We start from the raw sequence: 23454 nt of genomic DNA on the forward strand, positions 1-23454 counted from the left end.
AATTATATTAGAGTCCAGATAACTGTTTAATTATTGAAATAAATAATATACTAGCTAAAACAACTACATGGTCAGTGTGAACACTCACCTTCCGCACACACCATGCCGGACCACCAAGCCACATAACATTTCATTTGTAATATTTACAGGACTCTTCCATAGCCAAATAAAACATCAGCCCAGTGTACAGATTTTGTTGTTCCTGAGACATTAAGATTTGAAGAAATTACTATGTGTTATCATTATCTAAGCATCCGTCGGTCCCGTACATGAAATGACCCCTCCAACAGGGCTGGGACGGGTAACTCGGGTACCCGGGTCGGGTGGGTACTGAGTAGGACCCAGGTACCCACAGGACTACCCGGACCCGTAGATAGTCACTTGATTATAATGTGAAATGACAAAAATTATCTAGAACTCTATGGTAACACTACAAGTCACTAATGTTCGCATTTCTTTCTGACTGTGCACCCGTTCCTTCTGATTTTTTATAAGGCTGAATAAAGATATAACTTAATTCAACTTCAGTGTATGAATGACCAGATTGTTTAATACATGTATCTAAAAACGTTTTGCCAGGGCTATGCTAAACATGTCTCAATCGGACATTTTGAGACATCTCCTGAGGCCTACAGTGGGTACCCAGGTAGGGTCGGGTAATAGGGAGGTGGGTACCCGGGTAGTAAATTTGGACTCGTCCAAGCCCTACCCTCCAAACACGATGGGGATTATCCCCTGTCCAGCTGCTGGACAAGCATGAAGTCACCGTTTATGCTACCCAACAGCATGTTATAATAAAATGTTGTTACTTTCATATACTTAATTAGAATGGCTGAGAGATCTGACAGGGAAAACATCAATGATCATGTCTTTATGTTTAGATGTGAAACCTATTCCTCATGTTTTCCTTTGCTTCCATGCGCTACTTATGTTTAAAATAATATTTAATGTTAGTTGATTAAATCAAAATATAACCATAAAAGTACAGAAATATCCACTTAATGAAACAGAATATTTATACAAAGCCAAAAGCAACTTAATGAATGTAATAGAAAAACTTAAAAGACGTAGTGTATTGATTTGTTGCAGGAAATGATCATTAAATACATCCTAACATGAGTTTCTACATTTGATGCTTTCATAAGTGAAGAAACATAAGCTTAGATAATGTGGCATCGAAACATTGAACACTCATTTTCCATATTCCCATACAGCTGACCTTGACCTTTCAAAAAGTCTATATGCCCACAACTGGAAGCATTGTATGAGGTCAGACATGCCTTTTTTTTTAACCAAATCTCTAGTTATTGGGGTCAAAACTGTTTGTATGATTAATATAAAGACAGCATGTCATGACAGAACAATCACCTTCACATACAATAAATCGGGAACGTTTAGCACTTTTAATCATTGTTAGTGGTTACCGGCGGCAACAACAGCCTTAACTGTGTCTGTAAAGATTTGCGACACCCTGTTGTTGAGATTATGAAAGATCAAATATACTATTGCATGTTATTTTTTATGAGTAGGAAGTATTGTGATGAAAAGGTAACTTGGCGTCCAGACTCTGGACTACTCTGTGTTATTTAAGCTAGTGAGATGTGTCCAGCTTGTGAACTTTCCTGATTAGACTCTTGACACTAAGTCACTCAGGATGTGAGGGTTAGTCTATTTAATCATGTACTGGCTGGTTGACAATGTGTGGAAGTGAATGAAAGAAATATGCTTCCTTATGTTTTATGTTTCTTGATGGTCTGCAAAAATAACTGTGTCATGAAACTATTGCCCGTGTGTGTGACTTGCAGTTTTCACAGTGTAGAGTTGTGTCCCTTGTGTACGTCAGAAACCTATGATGACGGGTTCGAATCCCGGTTTGTCCCGATTATATTTTTAGGTTTGTAGGTACCATACCCATGCTATGTATATATATAATGGTAAATGTCTAAGAATTGATCACTTCGGGCTTTTCTCCCCATTATGCTGAGAAGTTGGAACACTATTCAAAGCAGCGTTAAACCTAACTCACTCACTTGAATGGAAGTATGGCAACTCATACGCTAGAAGAATAGTCACCAATTGGTATGCAACTGACTACATAACCCAAAAAGTGATTTGATATCATTTCTTAACTTTAAATGCTTAGTTGTAAAGAAGTTTATGAAGAAAACACTCTGAAATTGTGAAAAACAATATGTTAGATGGTTGCTAAGGTCAAGAGATTGGCTCAAATACTGTATATTTTAACTAACATGAGCTGCCATAGCATCCATTTGAATATTTCAAAATGTAAAGATTTCATTGTTGTTGCTTGGGACATGTAGAACCAAACTGTTATGAGAAATGACATTGACATGTTCAGTAGATTTGGAGAAGAAGTCATCTTATGTTCTTATGTAAAAGGATGGCCAGACAGCCAAATAAACAGAAGATGGGAGAAAAGCTATACTATATCAAGGTGCCATTGATGGGGGAGCTGAACTTTACATGTTTCATGTTTAGAAGTTCAGAGTCTCAGGGAGGTCATGAAAAGACATGGTCAAGTATGAAACAATGACTAATTTTTGGGTAAAGTCCATCATTTTTTGGACATAAAATCTCCATCTTTCATAACCTTAACAGCTCTCTTCTCATCCCCACACATCTGTCCTGTTCCCAAAAAAGTAAATGACCTAATAGACAGACAACAAACACTAAAATAATTCCACATGAATTGACAGGTTTCAAAACACATTTCTTTTCTCTTTTCATTCACTGCTTCCATCATGTTTCAGCCTGACCAACAGCATCTTCCTGAGGCAAGAGAGTTAACTAACTATAAAAGTCCAGTTTCCACCCTCGCCGAACTAGGCTGGAATTTCTGTCCTCGATCGTAGCACCACCAGTGGCTATTAACAGTTGTGTCCCTTTTCTGCCTCTCCTATTGACCAATCAGCTTCTGCCACTTGTATCACTTGCATTTGCTTCAAACAAAATAGCAGCGCTCAGTCAAGCCGACTGGATCAATAATCAAGATATATTGTGATCAAACAGGTCTTACAACGCAAAGTGCATCAAATCATGTGAGTACCTTGATTGGTGAGTATGGCTTTAGGCCGATTTTAGCAATATTCCAGCAATATCACAGCATGGGGGCACTAGAAATGGGCTTCACACATTGTACCCATGTCGGGAATTGAACCCGGATCTTAACGCTTTAACCACTAGGCTAGCCGAATGCCTCTTGCACCTTGATTAAAATAAAATATCTGTTGATGCCGAGTTGGCAGTGCACATGCTTTGCAAATTCTGCAATCAACCGAAATCTGCATGACAGTTTACGAACCAGATTTCGATTTCTTAATGTGATTTTGATTGGACTACGCATAGACTCATCAGTCTAACCAAAATGTAACACCATAATACCAGCCTAGTTCTGCAAGGGAGGAAACTGGACTTTCAAAGTCAGTTAACTCATTTGCATCGAGAAGATGGACCAACAGGGACATCAACTAGTAAATCAGACAAATCAATGTCCATTGTGGCCCTCTTGACATTTACCTGTGACATTTGTGCTTAGCCTCTTCTTCCAGATCATCATCCATCGTGGCTTCATGGATCAGCAGGTCACAACCTTGACCTGCAAACACAAGAACACCATTGAAGTGCCCTACATATCAAGTACACAGCATCTCAAGCCTTGGGAGCACTACCTGACAATGTCTGCCACTTATAACCCAAGCCAACACCTTGGGGATATTTGGCTCTCCATTTCCACCTGATATGACTATTGATAAGTCCACTACCTCATCTTTAGCATGAGTAGTCGGCTCATTTTCCGGTGCTAGACCATGAGAGTTGGTTTACTTGCCTGCTGTCACGAGGCGTCCACAGGGCATGGTGTCTCCGGAATATACAATCTTCCAGCCATCTTTGTGGACAAGGGCCACGCCAAATGCATTGGGGCAATGATCCACCTCCACAGGGATAAACTGTAGACAGACAAACAGGTTTTGTTCAAAGATCAGGCGAAGAAATATCACAATGTCCCCAAGACTGCCAAATAACTGACCATCACTGATTTTATTACCAAAATCAAACTCTGGAAATATTTTTTTTTTCAATTATGTGAAGATACAGAAAACAGCAAAAGCAGTTTGAATGAATTTGAAATGACATTTTCAAGAAAGGTCAAATCTAAAAACAAAACTAAAAATAGCAAACAAGGATTAGAAAATAGTGGGGCAGGGTATGAGGTGATAAATGTGCATCAAGTGGACACAGAAAATAAATAAACCCTAAATAAATAAATTAAACAATTTATCAATTAAAATAATCACTAATTTGAAACTAAAAAATAAAGATCTATGTCTCTGAACATACTTAATGAACATAAGTTTGTGTTTTATAATCATTACTGTTACAAATAATACCATGACATGTCTAGTAATAAAACATATGTCATATCACTGTGTAGTATGGCTGGGCCTGTAGTTTTACAAAGGTAACACCCTGGCAACACCCTGGTAACACCCTGGTAACAACCTGAACATAAAAAAAGATAAGAGCCAGCTTCTCTGCAATCTATTTGTTTTCTTGATATAACCCAAAACATAACACATTAAGTAACGCCAGACAATAGCCAGTCTTGATTATCCAACAGAATCTATTCCATTAAGCGTAAGGTAACAGTGAAAATTGTGAATGTATTTCTGAAAATCAGTGATGACACCAGGTGTTCATGAAAACAGTAAGCATGTCCTGCTCTACTGCCAGCACCCATCACTCGCACAATTGCATAAAAAAGTATGTGTTTGTTGACAGCAGAACTCCTGTCATACTATGGCAACATGAACACAAACCAGACAATCAAGTGATGGACCACAAATCCAGTCACATGACAGCACAATTACTGATTTTGTTGTCATTTCTTTGTAAATTTTGAATTACCCCTGCTGTGTAGAAGAGCAGCTATTCTGCACTGACCACAAACATGAGACCCTGGAGTTGTGCTAACAGTTGTCATGATCCTGTCATGTGCAATTATCAGGCTTTTCCACAGAACAAAACTGTCAGTGACAAAAGAACAGGAAACTCAAAAAGAACCAAAAACAAAAACTAAAGTTCCACAAACACTGTTAATTAATTAAAATGTTCATTTCACTTTGACTAATCATCCCTCGAATCTACAAAAGGAGTGACATACAGAGCTAGCATCCCAGGGGAAGCCAACACAGCAAGCTTGTCCTTGTGAGCACAAAGGCAAGCAATTACTCCCATAATACCAATTACATTAACATATCATACCTCACTGAGCTGCAGCTCCGTCTTGACAGCATTCAGTTTCTGCCACTGCTGGTTGCTTTCCTGCAGAGGGATTAGGCTGCAAGGCAATGATTAGAACAAATCTTTTATGACAAAACATGAAACAAATCAAAACAGTCAAGTGATTAAGTCAGTTCTGAAAATTTCCAGTTTGTTCTCTTAGCTATACAAAAAACACAACCTGGGTAATTGATTTTCAAATGTGAGGGGATTTGAACATAAAGCCACTTACTGATTTAAAAAAAACATGTTGACAGCCAAATACCAAAGCCAACAGGCAGCCCAACTATTTTCACAAGAAACATAGTAATGTATGCTCTAGCATTGTGAGTTAATGCTTCTATGTGTTACAATCACAGAGGTACACAATGAACATGATGAATGTCTGACATTTCTCCACTTTGTGTGGGATGGTCGGGTAGCCTAGTGGTTAAAGCGTTCCCTTGTCACGCCGAAGACCCGGGTTGATTCCCGACATGGGTACAATGTGTGAGGCCCATTTCTGGTGTCCCCGGACGTGATATTGCTGGAATATTGCTAAAAGCGACGTAAAACTCACTCCACTTTGTGTTGATGATGTGGGTCAATCTCAAACTCGGTTACATTGTTTTGTATCCAGTGTGTACACTGATTTATTGTGGAAAACTGGCTCCCACAGGGTATATCGCAGTATACTGACCCTGAGGTGACCAGTCTTTGTTTTATCCCAATTTCTTCACTCATCATATCTTACTTTATAACTGCGAGGAAGACATTTTGCTTACTTACAGGTATTCTGTGACATTTTACGTCTGCTTCATAAGCATAGTGTGGTTAATTCACTTCAGCTGGAGACACTTTCTCCATGGACAAATCAAACTTCATGACAAGGACTGCACAGTTTTACCGATATACCAGTATACCGAAATATATATATACAATACATATTCCAATATTCTTATATAACAGAACTTAATTCACAAATGATGTTACCCTTTGAAATTGACAAAACAGTAAAAACGCAGAAATGATTTTTTTTCTTACATTGTTATCTCCCCTGTATCCATGCCTACAAAATGGCGGCAACTGACCATGCTGAGTAATATTTACCGCAGTATATAGAAAATAGGATCTGTGTGGAAAATGAGTGTCAATCACCATCAAACTCTTTAGCTCCATATATATAACAAAACAGATACTTGTACCAAAGTATATTGCGATTCATTTTTTTGGCCAATACACAGCATATTGATTATGTCACCACTAGGGCTGGGACGGGTAACTCAGGTACTCGGGTCGGGTAGGTCCTGAGTAGGACCCGGGTACCCACATGACTACCCGGACCCGTGGTGAGTCACGTTATATACTGTTTGATGACATTAACAATAAAAACTCAATGGTTTCACTACTAGTATAACTAATGTACATATTTCTTTCTCACTATGCAGTCACGCCGAAGACCCGGGTTCAATTCCCAACATGGGTACAATGTGTGAAGCCCATTTCTGGTGTCCCCCGCCGTGATATTGCTGGAATATTGCTAAAAGCGGCGTAAAACCATACTCACTCACTCACTCTATGCAGGCATTCGTTTTGACTTTTATATGTTCAAGTAAGGATAAAGCGTCTATCAACTGAAGTGTATACATGATCAAATCGTTTTATACATGTATCTAAATAATTTTTGCCAGGGCTGCTGTAAAACAATCCCCATTTGGATATTTTGTGCCCAAATTTTGAGACCTAGAGCGGGTATCCAGGTAGGGCCGGGTAATAGGGTGGCGGGTACCTGGGTAGTAAATTTGGCCTCGTCCTAGCCCTAGTCACCACATACACAGATGGCAACTCCATTTAGCTGCACTTGAACTTTGAAAGGTCAAAGTGAGTGAGTGAGTCAGAGTGTGAGTCAGAGAATGGATAGTTGTATTCTCAATATTTAAAGAAGTACTAACATAAGGAAGAGATATATGGATGTCAACTTATTTATTATGAGGAACACAACGTTTCAGAGTATATGCTTACTCCTTGATCAGGTGAATAAATGCCATGAGGCAGAGAGCATATATGTGTGCAGGTAAGGACAACAAAATTAATAAGATAACAAAAGGTGGAAAATTACAAAGGGTAGAAACTAATAAGGGAAGCCAACAGGTGATTGGTGCTGAAAGGTGATTAGCATAGGCAATGGAAGCCAACACTTTACAGTAACAAGTATTTGTCACAGAGTGACGAAATATCCCCCGCCATATACACCATAGTACCAAATATGAAGACAATCCAGCGATTAGTTCTTGAGATATTGTGGCAACACCGTTTTCCAACTCCAAAAACAGATTTGCCTGCTGTGACCTTGAAAATGGGGTCAAGGTCACCAAATCTGACAGGTGTATGCGGTGTCTGTATATACACTATAGTTCCAAATATGAAGACAACCCAGCGATTAGTTCTTGAGATATCGCGGCAACACCGTTTTCTAACTCCAAAAGCAGATTTGCCTGCTGTGACCTTGAAAATAGGGTCAAGGTCACCAAAACCGACTGGTGTCTGCGGTGTCTGTATATACACCATAGTTCCAAATATGAAGACAATCGAGAGGTTTAGTTCTTGAGATATCGCGGCAACACCGTTTTCCAACTCTAAAAGCAGATTTGCCTGCTGTGACCTTGAAAATGGGATCAAGGTCACCAAAACCGACTGGTGTCTGCGGAGTCTGTATATACACTATAGTTCCAAATATGAAGACAATCCAGTGTTTAGTTCTTGAGATATCGCGGCAACACCGTTTTCCAACTCCAAAAGCAGATTTGCCTGCTGTGACCTTGAAAATGGGGTCAAGGTCACCAAAACCGACTGGTGTCTGCGGTGTCTGTATATACACCATAGTTCCAAATATGAAGACAATCGAGAGGTTTAGTTCTTGAGATATCGCGGCAACACCGTTTTCCAACTCTAAAAGCAGATTTGCCTGCTGTGACCTTGAAAATGGGATCAAGGTCACCAAAACCGACTGGTGTCTGCGGAGTCTGTATATACACTATAGTTCCAAATATGAAGACAATCCAGTGTTTAGTTCTTGAGATATCGCGGCAACACCGTTTTCCAACTCCAAAAGCAGATTTGCCTGCTGTGACCTTGAAAATGGGGTCAAGGTCACCAAAACCGACTGGTGTCTGCGGTGTCTGTATATACACCATAGTTCCAAATATGAAGACAATCGAGAGGTTTAGTTCTTGAGATATCGCGGCAACACCGTTTTCCAACTCTAAAAGCAGATTTGCCTGCTGTGACCTTGAAAATGGGATCAAGGTCACCAAAACCGACTGGTGTCTGCGGAGTCTGTATATACACTATAGTTCCAAATATGAAGACAATCCAGTGTTTAGTTCTTGAGATATCGCGGCAACACCGTTTTCCAACTCCAAAAGCAGATTTGCCTGCTGTGACCTTGAAAATGGGGTCAAGGTCACCAAAACCGACTGGTGTCTGCGGTGTCTGTATATACACCATAGTTCCAAATATGAAGACAATCCAGTTTTTAGTTCTTGAGATATCGCGGCAACACCGTTTTCCAACTCTAAAAGCAGATTTGTCTGCTGTGACCTTGAAAATGGGATCAAGGTCACCAAAACCGACTGGTGTCTGCGGAGTCTGTATATACACCATAGTTCCAAATATGAAGACAATCCAGTGTTTAGTTCTTGAGATATCGCGGCAACAAACAGGTGGGACGTACGGACGGACGTACGGACGGTCGTGAATACTATATCCCCCGCTTCGCGCTTTCGCGCGGCGGGGGATAATAAGCGCTGAAGGTATGGAAGCCAGTACTTAAGTTATCATAGATAAGTAGTAATAGGCAATGGACACAGGGCAAACAGGAGGCTGAGGGTAATTAGCACTGATGGGTGAAAGAATGGCAAATGGAAGCCAGCTAGGTAATAGGTAGGGCTGGGACGAGTCCAAATTTACTACCCGGGTACCCACCCCCCTATTACCCGGCCCTACCCGGGTACTCACTGTAGGTCTCAAGAGATAGTTACAAAATGTCCGATGGGGAATTTTTTTACCATAGCCCTGGCAAAACGTATTTAGATACATGTATTAAACAATCTGGTCAAGCATACACTGAAGTTCTCTGGTCTCATGAACCATAGAAGCTTGAGCGGTATGGATACTATTTATAGCGACAGCTTTCCTCCAAGGTACTCCAAGCATTCCCATGTTAACACCGCAAACATTCCACGGTACTCCAAGCATTCCCATGTTAACACCGCAAACATTCCACGGTACTCCAAGCATTCCCATGTTAACACCGCAAACATTCCACGGTACTCCAAGCATTCCCATGTTAACACCACAAACATTCCACGGTACTCCAAGCATTCCCATGTTAACACCGCAAACATTCCACGGTACTCCAAGCATTCCCATGTTAACACTACAAACATTCCACAGTACTCCAAGCATTCCCATGTTAACACCACAAACATTCCACGGTACTCCAAGCATTCCCATGTTAACACCGCAAACATTCCACGGTACTCCAAGCATTCCCATGTTAACACCACAAACATTCCATGGTACTCCAAGCATTCCCATGTGAACACCACAAACATTCCACGGTACTCCAAGCATTCCCATTTTAACACCACGAACATTCCACGGTATTCCCAGCATTCCTATGTTAACACCACAAACATTCCACGGTATTCCAAGCATTCCCATTTTACCCATGTGGGGAATCAAACCAGTTTCTTTGTTGTGACAAGAGAACACAATAACCATGAGATTACCTCATTGCCGCTACTCATACAAAAAATGCTAAGGATGATCTACAGAAAAGGTGAAGTCAGGCTCACGTTAGGTGGTCTGTGAATGCCTCCACATTATTGCTGTAGAACTCCAGCCATCGTCTCATGTACCTCGGCGCAAGTACAGTTAGATTGGGGGAAGTCTGGCCTCTTTTCTTGTACACATTTCTCCTTTCACTCAAAATGCTAAAGAGCCCCTAAAAAAGAAACAGGTCAAAATTTGCTTGTTTGTTTCCAAGGCAAAAGACAAAATACAAGTAAAGAGAAATCACAATATGATACAGTCAAACCTTGTGTCGAAATCATGGGGATCTAAAAGAAAGTTCAAGTTATTGGGGGTTCGCGCCAACCAACAAACTGAATTTTTCAAAAACTAAACATCATGTTATGAGAGATTATTGAATGTAATCTAGTCGTCTTTGGTTTTATACTAGGCTATAACATTGATAATCATATAGTAACAAAAAATAAAATACATGTACCATGTAATATTGTTTTACATAATTTATTCATCAATTTGAACATTCAATATACATGTAATTTACTTTGAATTCACAAGCAATTCAATATCACATCGTAACAGTTTCAAACACTTCAAAAATAGAAGGCCATTTAGAAAAAAACTAGAAAGATGAAATGTAATATCAACTACGAATACAGATTCATTTACAATTGAAAAAAACTCACATGACAGTCTGTATTGCATTTGGGCATGGCAAGAAAGTAAATAAAAGTGAGGTAGCAAGAATTTCCCTGTTTCTGCACTCTACAAATCATGAGAGCATGTATAGTGCTGCAGAAAAATCTGATCGGATATTCAACTGACAAAACTGAGTTCTTTCCTAAAGATCGCTCAGCCAGGTTACTTACCCGTACTGAAGTTTATTAACTTCTGACAATCGTATAACTCACAGCTTGAATAACATGATAGATTCACAAACAACCTTAATCTGCTCTACTCATTTGTCAATTCACACGTGTCATCATCAGTTGCATGAAAATATTTCAGTAACTTGCTGCCGATGTGTATGTACAGCAATCAGCATGCACCTTTGATGTAAGGCGTGCTTGTTGATTAGGCTTGATTGGATATTGGCATGTTATTAGAAAGCATCATGCCTTTGATGTAATTGCAGTGTGTGTGTGGGTGGGTGGGTGCGTGCGTGTGTGTACGTTATTTTATATTTTGAACTGTTTGAGAGATCTGAGTATTTATGATAGGTCAGTCAATTGCGTGTGAAGTAAGTTAAAAGTTGAAAGTCTGGCCTGTGTGCATGCGTGTGTACGTTATTTTATATTTTGAACTGTTTGAGACAATCTGGATTTCAACACATCCAATTTGACAGATCTGTGTATTAATAACGATAAATAAATAAGGAACTCGCAGGGAGGAGAAGGTGAGTTCAAGACAACTGAGAATTTGACACACACAAGTTTCAACTGTACCTGTCTATATATTATTTCATAATCTTGAGTAGGTCACATCCTTTGCCCAAACATTTCTTGCAATATGCACAGATATGAATCCTGTTTTACTGTTACAGTTCTGTTTGTTTGTTGTTTAACGCCGCACTCAGCAATATTCCAGCTATATGACTGAAGTCTGCAAATAATCGAGTCTGGACCAGACAATCCAGTGATTGACATCATAACCATCGATCCATGCAATTTGGATCAATGACATGCATCAACCAAGTCAGCAAGCCTGACAACCCGATCCCGTTAGTCGACTCTTAGTCGCCTTTTATGACAAGCATGGGTTGCTGAAGACCTATTCTACCCCGGATCTGTCACAGTTCAGCCTTACAAGATGGTGGTCTGCATGCATGTGTGATATGAAGACAGCCTTGATCTTGCACAGGACGTCGTCGGTCAGGTCACCATAGTGACGATACAACTGGCCAGCACTTCCTTCACCACAGTCCAGAACGACAGCAGTTTCCTCGCTACAAAACAGCACAAGCCACATGCTCACAATGGACAGTGCACCTCACTTATTTGCATTTAGAAACGAGGGAGTCCTGGCGCATGTGAGTATTTCTGCAAGAGCATTTTAATCTAAGGACATTGTAAATCAAGAGGTTTTAACATCAGGGCTATAAAGGAGTAGGCTACAACGCTACCCTGTACCCACGGACAATCAGTGGATGGACATGGATCAGACCAGGAGTAAATGTGTAGTTTTTATCGCTGTAGTTACATTGTTTGATAGGCATTTCTTAGAAGTTGGCGGATGACAAAGTAGACAAAAAATGTAAGTAAAACAAATCCATAATTTTCTCTAAATTTATTTTCTCCTCTGATGCAGCTACATTCAGGATATTATTAGAGGTGGCCTCATTGTACTCATGTGGGTATTGGTATGTTGTATTTTTCCGAAAGGAGATTTGCCAGTCTTCAGTGACACCTACCAAGCCCAGTTGTACAGAACAGCAACTCTGACATCATTTTTGAAGATCAACTTCAAGAGAGTGTCTCATGCTCAGGTGACATGACCCAAATTCAAGAGTAGGTCACATTTTTTGCATCCTCTATATCCCCAGGGCTCGCATCTCAGTAAACCTACACTAACCTCTGGATCCATTCCCGTGGTTCTCACGCTCTCAAAATACCCGCCCTTGATTTTCATTAGCTAATTTGATTCTCTACGTTGCTCAGTCCACTGACCCGATGAGAATGCAAGATACAAAGCAGCCTCAAAGTTGGGTTGGCAATATCAACAACTTGGTGGCCAGTCCCGCTGATTAAGAGTTTGCAAAATATAGCCCTCTAAAATCTTTTGGGTGGGAAAGATGTCTTCATGTTCCCTACGAAATCATTGACAACATTCAGCATAATAATGAAACACAAACACTGCCCATGCTATTATCAGCCAATCAGGAAACAGCAAATAGTCAGTGGGTGTGGCCTAAATTTACTTCTTTTAAAAAAAGAAAAAAAGATTTAAATGCCAAAGAATCACTTGCAGTTAATTGATTATGAATTAACTAATGTTTTCTAATATTTTTCTGATATTTACGGTGACATGAATAAGACAGAAGACTGGACAAAACTGTCATGTCACCAACAAGGAGAGGCAACTCTAAATCACACTTCCTGTTACAATGTGGGCACTATGTACAGCTCTCAAAATTTAACCAGCGCTCAGTAAGGTGAATTTACAATTAACTAATATATGTACAATGATGTTTACGATCAAATGATACGAATATATAATGAATAATCAGGATTTTAGCGTAAATCTTACCTTAAGTGAATCAGTATACAACTAACGTTCCTTGGCTTACTCGGGATAGCGGAACCTGTACCTAAGAAAACAACCTCTGGGTATTTTGATCCTGTAACACAAAGCAAACAGACTATGACATACCTACAAACCTTACTCTAGCAAGTGTTATGGGCTTTCGGATGCTTCTGAAACATTTATAGTGTTCTCTCTAATCACATAAACAACTATAAAACATCTCATTCACTTTTAAAAGACAGCTTTCTCTTAAAAACAAGCCATCATCTGAGTATTTACAATGTCTGTGTGATGCTCCAACCCCCTGTTATAGTTTAAAATTCTTGAAATATTCTTGATCAGATGCTTCCGTAGAGAATGTGCAGTGGGAGACTGCCAGCTGTGATTGGATGATATTGTGTATGATTTGTATGTTTTTTAATGTACATGCACCCAGTAACTAAAACTGACCACGACTTTTCAAAATTCAGTCCCTCGTTTTTAAACATCATAATTTATCATGAATGTGTCCACAGATATGTTTAAGTAAGTGACATTTTGTTAAATAGGGTTGGTGGGTTTAGCTTCCAGAACTAGGAAATCGAGCGGGCTAAGCGAGCCAAATTTTGTGACTTTATTGCAGCTTTAAGGCCATATTATGCATACATGTACATGAATAGGCTGCTGAATGCTTAATTATTTAAAAATACATATAACATTTCAATACAAGTCTATGGGAAAACATTTTAATGGAGCATAACCCGAACACAGGAACTTGAAACAAAAAGGGAGACAACTCTGTTGGGCATAGCATGGCTAATTTCACATTTAGTGAACGTACCATCTGTGGATTGTTGTTTTAGCCTACTGTTAACATCCTCTATCAACTGTGGGACATTGGGCATGTCCATCGCCTCCTTCACAAACTGTTCTCTGTCCAGCTGGAAACACTGGTCTCTGGAAAATACAGCATGGACATGTGTGTTTACTGTTCTGTATGTTTTCATGTATACGGACTTGATACCGAATAACATCAAATAGAGTTCAGTGAATTATCATCTGACAATAAGCAGTATTCTTAAATGACTGACAGATGTGACAGGTTTGATTGTGCCTGTATTCTAAGCTTAATCATCTTGAAACTGAAAAACAGAACCTATTGGTTCAAACACTATGCTGGCATCCTTCTTAAAAAATAAAATGGAAATATAAGAATTTGTAGTGTATTTATTTCCACAGCAGTGCAAAAGATGTTTCAATATATGGTCAACCCATTTTTAGCCGGATTGTAATATCACTGGTAAGTATTTGTTTTCACAGCACAACTCATACTGTCATGTATCGTAAGTACTTCAACGACACATTATTATTCACTTGATTGCCAGTATGATGTGAGACATGTGTTAATCCTGGACTCACAGTCAAATCATCAAAGATACAGTGTTGTATGTCAGGGCACATGAAGTAGTTCCAAATTTAAGACAGTAGATTATTGTTTATGGTTCAGATGAATGTAAGTAGACCCAGAACACTGGTTGTCACAGATTGACACGCAAGTTGTCTTAAAAAGGATGGAGGCACCCTGTGCCCCTCCCTCTGGATCCTCAAGTGATTTTGTTTGTTTGTTTGTTGTTTAACCTCGCACTCAGTAACATTCCAGCTATATGATGGTGGTCTGTAAATAATCGAGTCTGGACCAGACATTCCAGTGATTGATATCATGAGGATTGACTTATACAACTGGGATATGATGACATGCATCAAACTAGTCAGTGGGCCTGTCCACCCTATTCAGTTAGTCGCCTCTTACGACAAGCATAGTCGACTTTTGTGACAAGCATGGGTTGCTGAAAACCTATTCTACCCCAAACCTTCACGGGTCGGATCCGCCAATGAGACTGGTTGGATGCACAAAGTCCTTGGCCATAATTCCTTGGCCATCTCTTACAATCAACATGTACCTGCAGAGTTCATTCTTTGGCCGCAGTTGATACTTGAGACACGTGTGGCCCCTGACCGTGAATGGGTGAGAATCTGATGCATCATCCACTCCAGGCTGTGTCGGAGCCATGAACTGAGGCAATAGCGGGAATATTGTGGGATGGAGTAGGTTTAACTTGGCTTGTATTGAATACAGCTCTAGATGGGAAACATCCGAGTTGGTGCTGTTGATGATAATATGCTGTGTAGTCGATCCAAATCTATTCAAAAGGAAAAGTGAGTGAGTATTTCTTTTAAGCTGCTTTAAGCAATATTCCTGGAATATCATGGCAGGGGACACCAGAAATGGACTTTCAAATGTACCCATGTTGGGAATCAAACCAGGGCCTTTCGGCGTGACGACCGAACGCTTTAACCACTGGGCTACCCAATGACCCAAAGGAAAAGTACACAAAATACTAACTGAAAGATCATTCCGTTCAAAATCATCCTCTGAGTATTCTTTGGATGTTCACATATTGCATTTAGGTAACAATTTCAAAATCTCATATTATCTTCTTTAGACACAGCCATGTCTTGTACCACATTTCAGTGACAATATGCGAGTTGAGGGCTGTCTGCAATTATAGATATAAGGCCTTTGTTTGTTAGAAGTTGGTTAATAAACCCTTTCAACATAACAAAACTGTGTTACGACTGTTAACTTTCCTTAACTTGTGCTTGCAAATATGTGAGGTGTGTAAAGATGATTTAATCAGCTGCAACTAGTATCACATACCAACACCAAGTCAATGTCCCCCCAAGTTAAAAAACGTTTGTTTTTCATTCATAAACATGATAAATAGTACATTAATTTGAAAGTTTAAAATCAAAAACAAAATTCCCACCCCTACCATTGAATTTTGGCCAAAATATTGGAAAGCAACCAATAACAAGCAAAAGGCTTCATCTGCACTGAAGTACTAGTGGGCTGACCTGTGCATCCACTGTTGATAGTGCTCTGTCTGTATGATGTCTGCTGGGGACATGTGCACAATCACCTCCACACTGTCGGAACTCTGCAGCTCTTGTAGTCGGGAGCAGGACGTCAGTGGTGCCAGGAACCCAGTGTGTGGACACTCCACAACTGTCACCAACCCAGACAGGAGGCACAGGTTGAATTGTTTGATAGACATTACTTAGAAGTTGACAGATGACAAAGTAGACACAATTTATGGATAACAACTTCTTTTATTACTGTAAGGGGGACGTTTTGGTTGGTTGGTTGGTTGGTTGGTTGGTTGGTTTGTTGTTTAATATTCCAGCTATATGACGGCGGTCTGTAAATAATTGAGTCTGGACCAGACAATCCTGTGATTGATATCATGAGCATCAATCCACGCAATTGGGATCGATGACATGCATCAACCAAGTCAGCGAGCCTGACCACCTGATCCCGTTAGTCACCTCTTATGACAAGCATAGTCACCTTTTACAGCAAGCATGGGTTGCTGTAGACCTATTCTACCCCGGAATCTTCACGGGTCGGGACGTTTTGGTACAGATAATCACACTGTTGTCAAGCAAGAGTCCATCTTCCCGAGGCAAGAGAGTTAACTGACTATAAAAGGCCAATTTCTACCCTTGCCGAAACTAGGCTGGTATTATGGAGTTACATTCTGGCTGGACTACGACTCAATGCATAGTCCAATAAAAATCTCGCATCGGAATCGAAATGCGGTTCGTTAACTGTCGTGCAGATTTCAGTCGATTGCAGAATTTGCAAAGCATGTGCACCACCAACTTGGCCTCAACAGATATTTTCCAAATCTTTTCATGTTTTTAATCAAGGTGCTCACGTGATTTGATGCATTTCGCGATGTGAGACCCGTTTTATCACAATATAGATCTTGATTATTGATCAGATCATCTTGACTGGGTGCCGTCATTGAAGCAAATGCAAGTGATAAGAGGGGTGGAATCTGTTTGGTCCACAGGAGAGGCTTAGAAGGGACATAACTTGTAATAGTCACTGGTGGCACTATGATTGAGCCCAGGTATTCAAGCCTAGTTCGGCAAGGGTGGAAACTGGACTTTTAAAGTCAGTTAACTCTCTTGCCCTGTGAAGATGGCAAGAGTCTTGCTTGACAACAGTATAAGGATCTGTACCAAAACTCTTGCTTGACAACGGTATAAGGCAGCATTAGAAATTGGCACAAGTCCTATAGTCCTTGCCAAACTGCCAATTAGTTAAGGTATCAAAACGACTAGCACAAATTTTCCATTATTAAGGGTTTTGCTATATGTTATCATTATCAGTTAACTCTAGTCAACTATAAATGTTAGTTTCTACCGCTGTAAGGATCTTTACCGAAACGTCGTCCTAACAGTAATTAAAGAAGTTGTTATCCATAAGTTGTGTCTACGTTGTAGATACAGGTTATTTGATATTTGGCTGAGATACATGCATGTCATTCAAAGACAAGATTTATGTTCATTATTTGATTAATTGTATTTAACTGAAAAGTGAATTAATTGAATCATGTCTTTAACAATTAACACATTGGTTGAGGTGAAGTAGGGTTTAAAGTCACGGTCAAGATTATAGTAATGACGTCATTGGGGAGTGATGGTGAAGTTACATGCCACATTTCGTCCCGAGAGCAGCAGTGCTGCAATTTCACAGCAGAGAACACTGTAATCAAACTTACCCAGTATTTGCTGTTTCTTCTCCTCTGGGTTTAAGACCTGATCTGGATGAACCTGACAACACATACTGAATAAAAGCAACATGCCGAACTCAAGTCTTGACAAGTATCTCTTACATAAGCATGCGTCCCCATTGAACACAGTATGCACTGAGTTGGAAAGCATGAAGCAAGGGCCATAACTCTGTAAAGAAATGAATTGATGACACCAATTTTCAAACTCATTTGAGTTCATGACCAGTAAAATAAGTGTGTAAAATTTCATTTCTCTGACTTAAATACTGTTTGAGAAAAGTTGTCCCTTTTGAGAAGCAGACGGACGGTAGGACTGACATTCACACTCCGTTGCAATATCCCCCGCCCCACTTCTGGATAAATATAGGGCAAAACTGATAAGAACGAGAAGAAATTAAACATGTTAAAAGGAGTCAGTGCCAGTCTTCTAACATATTCCAGATTAAAACCTAATTGCCTGGAGTTGTGTCCCTTTCTTCAACAATAGTATTTCTATTGTCTTTTTCTGACATGACAATCAGACACAAGGTGTGATATTTGTTTTTGTTTGTTTGTTGTTTAACGCCTCACTCAGCAATATTCCAGCTATATGACGGCGGTCTGAAAATTAATTGAGTCTGGACCAGACGATCCATTGATTGACATCATGAGCATCAATCCATGCATTTGGGACACGATGACATGTATCAACCAAGTCAGTGCGCCTGAGCACCCGATCCCTTTTGTCGAATCTTAGTCGCCTTTTATGGCAAGCATGGGTTGCTGAAGACCTATTTTACCCCAGATCTTCTCGGGTCCAAGATGCTGATAAATAAAAAGATACAGCCATGAGATTCTTTAGCTTGCCTGAATGGGTTTTTTTATATTTCAAACTTATGTGATCAGTAATAAACTCATTGATTTCTGAGAGGCTGTTCTATAAGTTTTTGGCATGCATCCCAGTGAAATGTCAAAGCAGGGCCAAAACAAACATACTCTAAAAGCAAATGTGATGTTATTAGACACACCACACCCATATTGCTTATTAAATTTCAAAATAATACATGCATGACTGTGTAATGGGCTAACTGATCTTTCAAATATAGAGGCCATGTTTATTAAAGACTGGTATTCTGAAGGAACTTCTTTTTGACCCCATTAACTTTCATATTCTGTGGTATCAGTGACGCTTACAACAGCGTTTCAGCATCATGCATAAGCTCACTATACCCTGTCTCAGGTCTGACATGGGTGTTAGGTGGAGCAATGGCCAGACAATGAGGATGGATTTTTAAACCTTTTCCTCTTGCATGAAGAATTTTCTCTTGCAATGAGAATGAAGTGCTAGTGTTGAGAAGGTCATGAGAATGGGGTGCTAGTGCTGAGAAGGCAATGAGAATGGAGTGCTAGTGTTGAGAAGGTCATGAGAATGGGGTGCTAGTGCTGAGAAGGCAATGAGAATGGAGTGCTAGTGTTGAGAAGGTCATGAGAATGGGGTGCTAGTGTTGAGAAGGTCATGAGAATGGGGTGCTAGTGCTGAGAAGGCAATGAGAATGGGGTGCTAGTGTTGAGAAGGTCATGAGAATGGGGTGCTAGTGTTGAGAAGGTCATGAGACTGGGGTGCTAGTGCTGAGAAGGCAATGAGAATGGGGTGCTAGTGTTGAGAAGGTCATGAGAATGGGGTGCTAGTGTTGAGAAGGTCATGAGAATGGGGTGCTAGTGCTGAGAAGGCAATGAGAATGGGGTGCTAGTGCTGAGAAGGCAATGAGAATGGGGTGCTAGTGCTGAGAAGGTCATGAGAATGGGGTGCTAGTGTTGAGAAGGTCATGAGAATGGGGTGCTAGTGTTGAGAAGGTCATGAGAATGGGGTGCTAGTGCTGAGAAGGCCATGAGAATGGGGTGCTAGTGCTGGGAAGGTCATGAGAATGGGGTGCTAGAGTTGAGAAGGTCATGAGAATGGGGTGCTAGTGCTGGGAAGGTCATGAGAATGGGGTGCTAGAGTTGAGAAGGTCATGAGAATGGGGTGCTAGTGCTGGGAAGGTCATGAGAATGGGGTGCTAGAGTTGAGAAGGTCATGAAAATGGGGTGCTAGAGTTGAGGCCATGAGAATGGGGTGCTAGAGTTGAGAAGACAATGAGAATGGGGTGCTAGAGTTGAGAAGGCCATGAGAATGGGGTGCCAGATCTGAGAAGGTAATGAGAATGGGGTGCCAGATCTGAGAAGGTAATGAGAATGGGGTGCTAGAGTTGAGAAGGTCATGAGAATGGGGTGCTAAAGTTGAGAAGGTCATGAGAATGGGGTGCCAGATCTGAGAAGTTAATGAGAATGGGGTGCTAGAGTTGAGAAGGTCATGAGAATGGGGTGCTAGAGTTGAGAAGGTCATGAGACTGGAGTGCTTTAGCTGAGAAGCAGATGAGATCAGGACACGGTTATATCTGAAAAGGCAATGAGAATGGGGTATGGTGAGAATTACATTGTTTTATAAAATATAGGCTTTAGGGTCTATAAGAAAGACTAAATAAATATAACAATGCCAACCATAACTAGTTCAGGTTATCGCCATGTAAAACTCATTCACACACAACTGTACGTCACATACCACTCTGCCGTCATCCAGCGTCACGGAATGGCCTTCCACCAGCTGTCCCAAGCACGGTCCCCTGCAATACAAGAACCTCCATGCACAGTCACTAAGATCAACATTAGGCTTGAAATCATACTAAATACATCAACATAAGGTAACACCCTGAATCAACACGACATCAGACTATTATTCAAATGTTATTGGCTGTCGTCAAAGTATTTTAATTTTTTAGAACTCAGCACTTTAGCCAAAATAATAAAAACATAAACAGAAAACATATCTTTGTGTTTTGAGTGCATCAAGCCACACATATGATACTGGTGAGCCAAAGTGAAGATTACTAAAAGATCTTTGATCAAGAGAGAACAGGGGGCACGGGTGGCTCAGTCGTCTAAGGCGCTGCGATTCGCTGTGCAGAGTTGCGTCCCTTGGGCATGCCAGAAACCTATGATTGTGAGTGCGAATCCTGGTTCGCCCTGATTATGTTTCTAGGTTTGTCAGCACCATACCCTTGCGCGTGGGTTTCACCGAAGTGGTAAACGTCTGAGACCTGCATCACTTCGGGCTTTCCTCCCACATTAAGCTGATACGCCGCGATATAGCTGGAATACTGTTAAAAGCGGCGTTAAACCCAACTCACTCACTCACTCACTCAAGAGAGAACAAAACAATATTCACAAATTGATCATGCATGTGAATCCCATTCTTCTAAACACTCCAGGGAGATAATAACTCACGTCTTTATTCCAAGATCAACACATTTTTCCAAGTTAATCTTCCTTTTCCGTGGATGAAGCTTGAAAAATAAAATGGACATAAATGCAAGGGCTAGTATTTTTCATTACGGTGTCATGATTATGTGTACAGATGCTCTGGATAGTGTAGCACGGCATTTGACATATTGATATTTTTCTTCACACCTTTATGTTGGTATGGGGCAATAGACAGACACAATGCATTGATACTTTATTCAGTTGTTTACACTTCTATCAAACAACATACCTGGCACAAGTAAGCCACTGCTATGTCATCCACATCCTTTAATGACCTTGGTCTCTTCGTTTCTGAAGGAAGACAAAATAGAGACATGACTAGCCGATCATGAAGGCACCAAATCCCAAGCATATAATACGAGTGACCCGTGAGGATCCGGGGTAGAATATGTCTTCAGCAACCCATGCTTGCCGTAAAAGGCGATTATGATGGTGATCTATGGGGGACAAACAACAAGGTCACAAAATTAGGCCTCTTCCCTTCTTTTGGAACTTTATCATCAACACCAAAATATGGAAAAATAACTTTATAAAAAAAGGAGTAACTGATTCTGACAAACAAATCATCAATTATCATTTCAGCAAGAGCTACTCTTGCATCAGTAAATAAAGCCAGGTTTGTCAAAATCACCTGGCTCGTCAGCAACAGCCTCTTCTCCATCCTTGGTGTGGTCCCAACTGGTGGCATCCCCTGGTGTCTCCCTGTTGTATAGAGGTATGTACTCTACCTTTATTGCAGAGTCGGAAAAATCACCCTCACTCAGTTCTCTTTTCTCTAGAAAAAAAGGGAGAAATTGTAATGCAGACATGACACACAGCTCTTCTTCACTACATATGTTGCCATTTGTAAGGATTTGTATTTATTATTCTTTTTCAGAACTGTATTTCATTAAAAATTTCAATCCATTGCCTTGTTGAGTTATAACCTTATATTTAACCTTGTATGACTATGTATGAGATCTGCCCACTGGCGTGTACCATTGTGAAGAAAGAGGTAGCAAGTAGTCCATGAGTGGTAGTACGGTGGATATGTGCATCTACTGTTTCAGCTAACAATGAGTTTGAGTGGTGAGTTCAATAGTCTTATGAGCAACACGTGTCCACGGGAGAAGTCAATTTCATCAGGCATACAACTTCTCTACCTGTAACAAGCCAAATACGTTTTCCTAAATTCTGTTCACCGCCTTCTTATCATGCTTATCCCAATCATGTCTTATGAGTTGGAGGGTTGGTCTGAAAAATTAGTTGCCAGTGGTCGTTTACAATTCCTGTGACATTGTTTCACAGACTTTTAGTTATGCCATATTTTGTAATCAGTTAATCAGATTAAATAATATTTGTTTTGTTTTCTACTAATACACATGTATTCGCTGAAGGTTGGGAATTTAAGAGAAAAAAATTATAAGTCATATTTGCAGTTTTTGCTGAGTAAGTCATATCTGTAAACCTAAAAATAAAAATGTGTTGCCTAACTGACTGCTTTGGTCAAATATCAAAGTTTGACAAAACAGGTTGTTCTTGTGGACACATATATATGAAAATGTATCACATTATTTCTTTTCCTGTCCCTTTCACAATGATGTAAGAAATTATTCATTCTTCTACTCTGAGGTTGGTTGGTTGGTTTGTTGTTTTACGCCACACTCAGCAATATTCCAGCTATATGACGGCAGTCTGTAAATAATCGAGTCTGGACCAGACAATCCAGTGATTAATATCATGAGCATCGATCCACGCAATTGGGATACGATGACATGCATCAACTAAGTCAGAGAGCCTGACCACCCGATCCCATTAGTCGCCTTTTCCGACAAGCATAGTCGCCTTTTACAGTAAACATGGGTTGCTGAAGACCTATTCTATCCCAGATCTTCACGGGTCTCTACTCTGAGGGAGTTGATCTTAATACTATATTGAATGGTAATGCTAATTTTACAAAACCTACTAATCTAGATATCTTAAAAACAGTATGTTCATACATACTTCATTACAAAAGGATTAAACTAACGTGAGACTGTAAATCCCACATATATATCAATCTTCTACTCATTACACCTAACTGTTGTCTATGACCACTTACTTTTGTGAACGTATTTTAGTTCATCATCATGTATTTGTTTGTTTAATGCCTTCATGAATACAACTTGTACTTGAGAGGTAT

At 40.1% G+C, this 23454-nt stretch overlaps 1 protein-coding gene across 1 annotated transcript in view; it reads right to left on the reverse strand.

Moving 5' to 3' along the window:
* The window catches only part of LOC124132596 (zinc phosphodiesterase ELAC protein 2-like), a 53742-nt gene that overhangs the window by 8013 nt on the left and 22275 nt on the right, over positions 1-23454 (reverse strand). The window contains exons 6-19 of the mRNA XM_048392514.1: positions 21925-22068; positions 21523-21584; positions 21258-21316; positions 20536-20596; positions 17946-17997; positions 16231-16381; positions 15276-15515; positions 14156-14271; positions 13339-13429; positions 11899-12037; positions 10140-10288; positions 5284-5359; positions 3848-3968; positions 3538-3616 (exon numbers count right to left, since the gene is read on the reverse strand). Of these exons, the coding sequence (XP_048248471.1) occupies positions 3538-3616; positions 3848-3968; positions 5284-5359; positions 10140-10288; positions 11899-12037; positions 13339-13429; positions 14156-14271; positions 15276-15515; positions 16231-16381; positions 17946-17997; positions 20536-20596; positions 21258-21316; positions 21523-21584; positions 21925-22068 (1540 nt within the window). The remainder of the gene's footprint in view (positions 1-3537; positions 3617-3847; positions 3969-5283; positions 5360-10139; positions 10289-11898; positions 12038-13338; positions 13430-14155; positions 14272-15275; positions 15516-16230; positions 16382-17945; positions 17998-20535; positions 20597-21257; positions 21317-21522; positions 21585-21924; positions 22069-23454) is intronic.

This window comes from Haliotis rufescens, unplaced genomic scaffold (genome assembly GCF_023055435.1).
Source record: "Haliotis rufescens isolate VD_foot unplaced genomic scaffold, xgHalRufe1.0.p SCAF_11, whole genome shotgun sequence".
NCBI classification, from domain to species: Eukaryota; Metazoa; Mollusca; class Gastropoda; order Lepetellida; family Haliotidae; genus Haliotis; species Haliotis rufescens.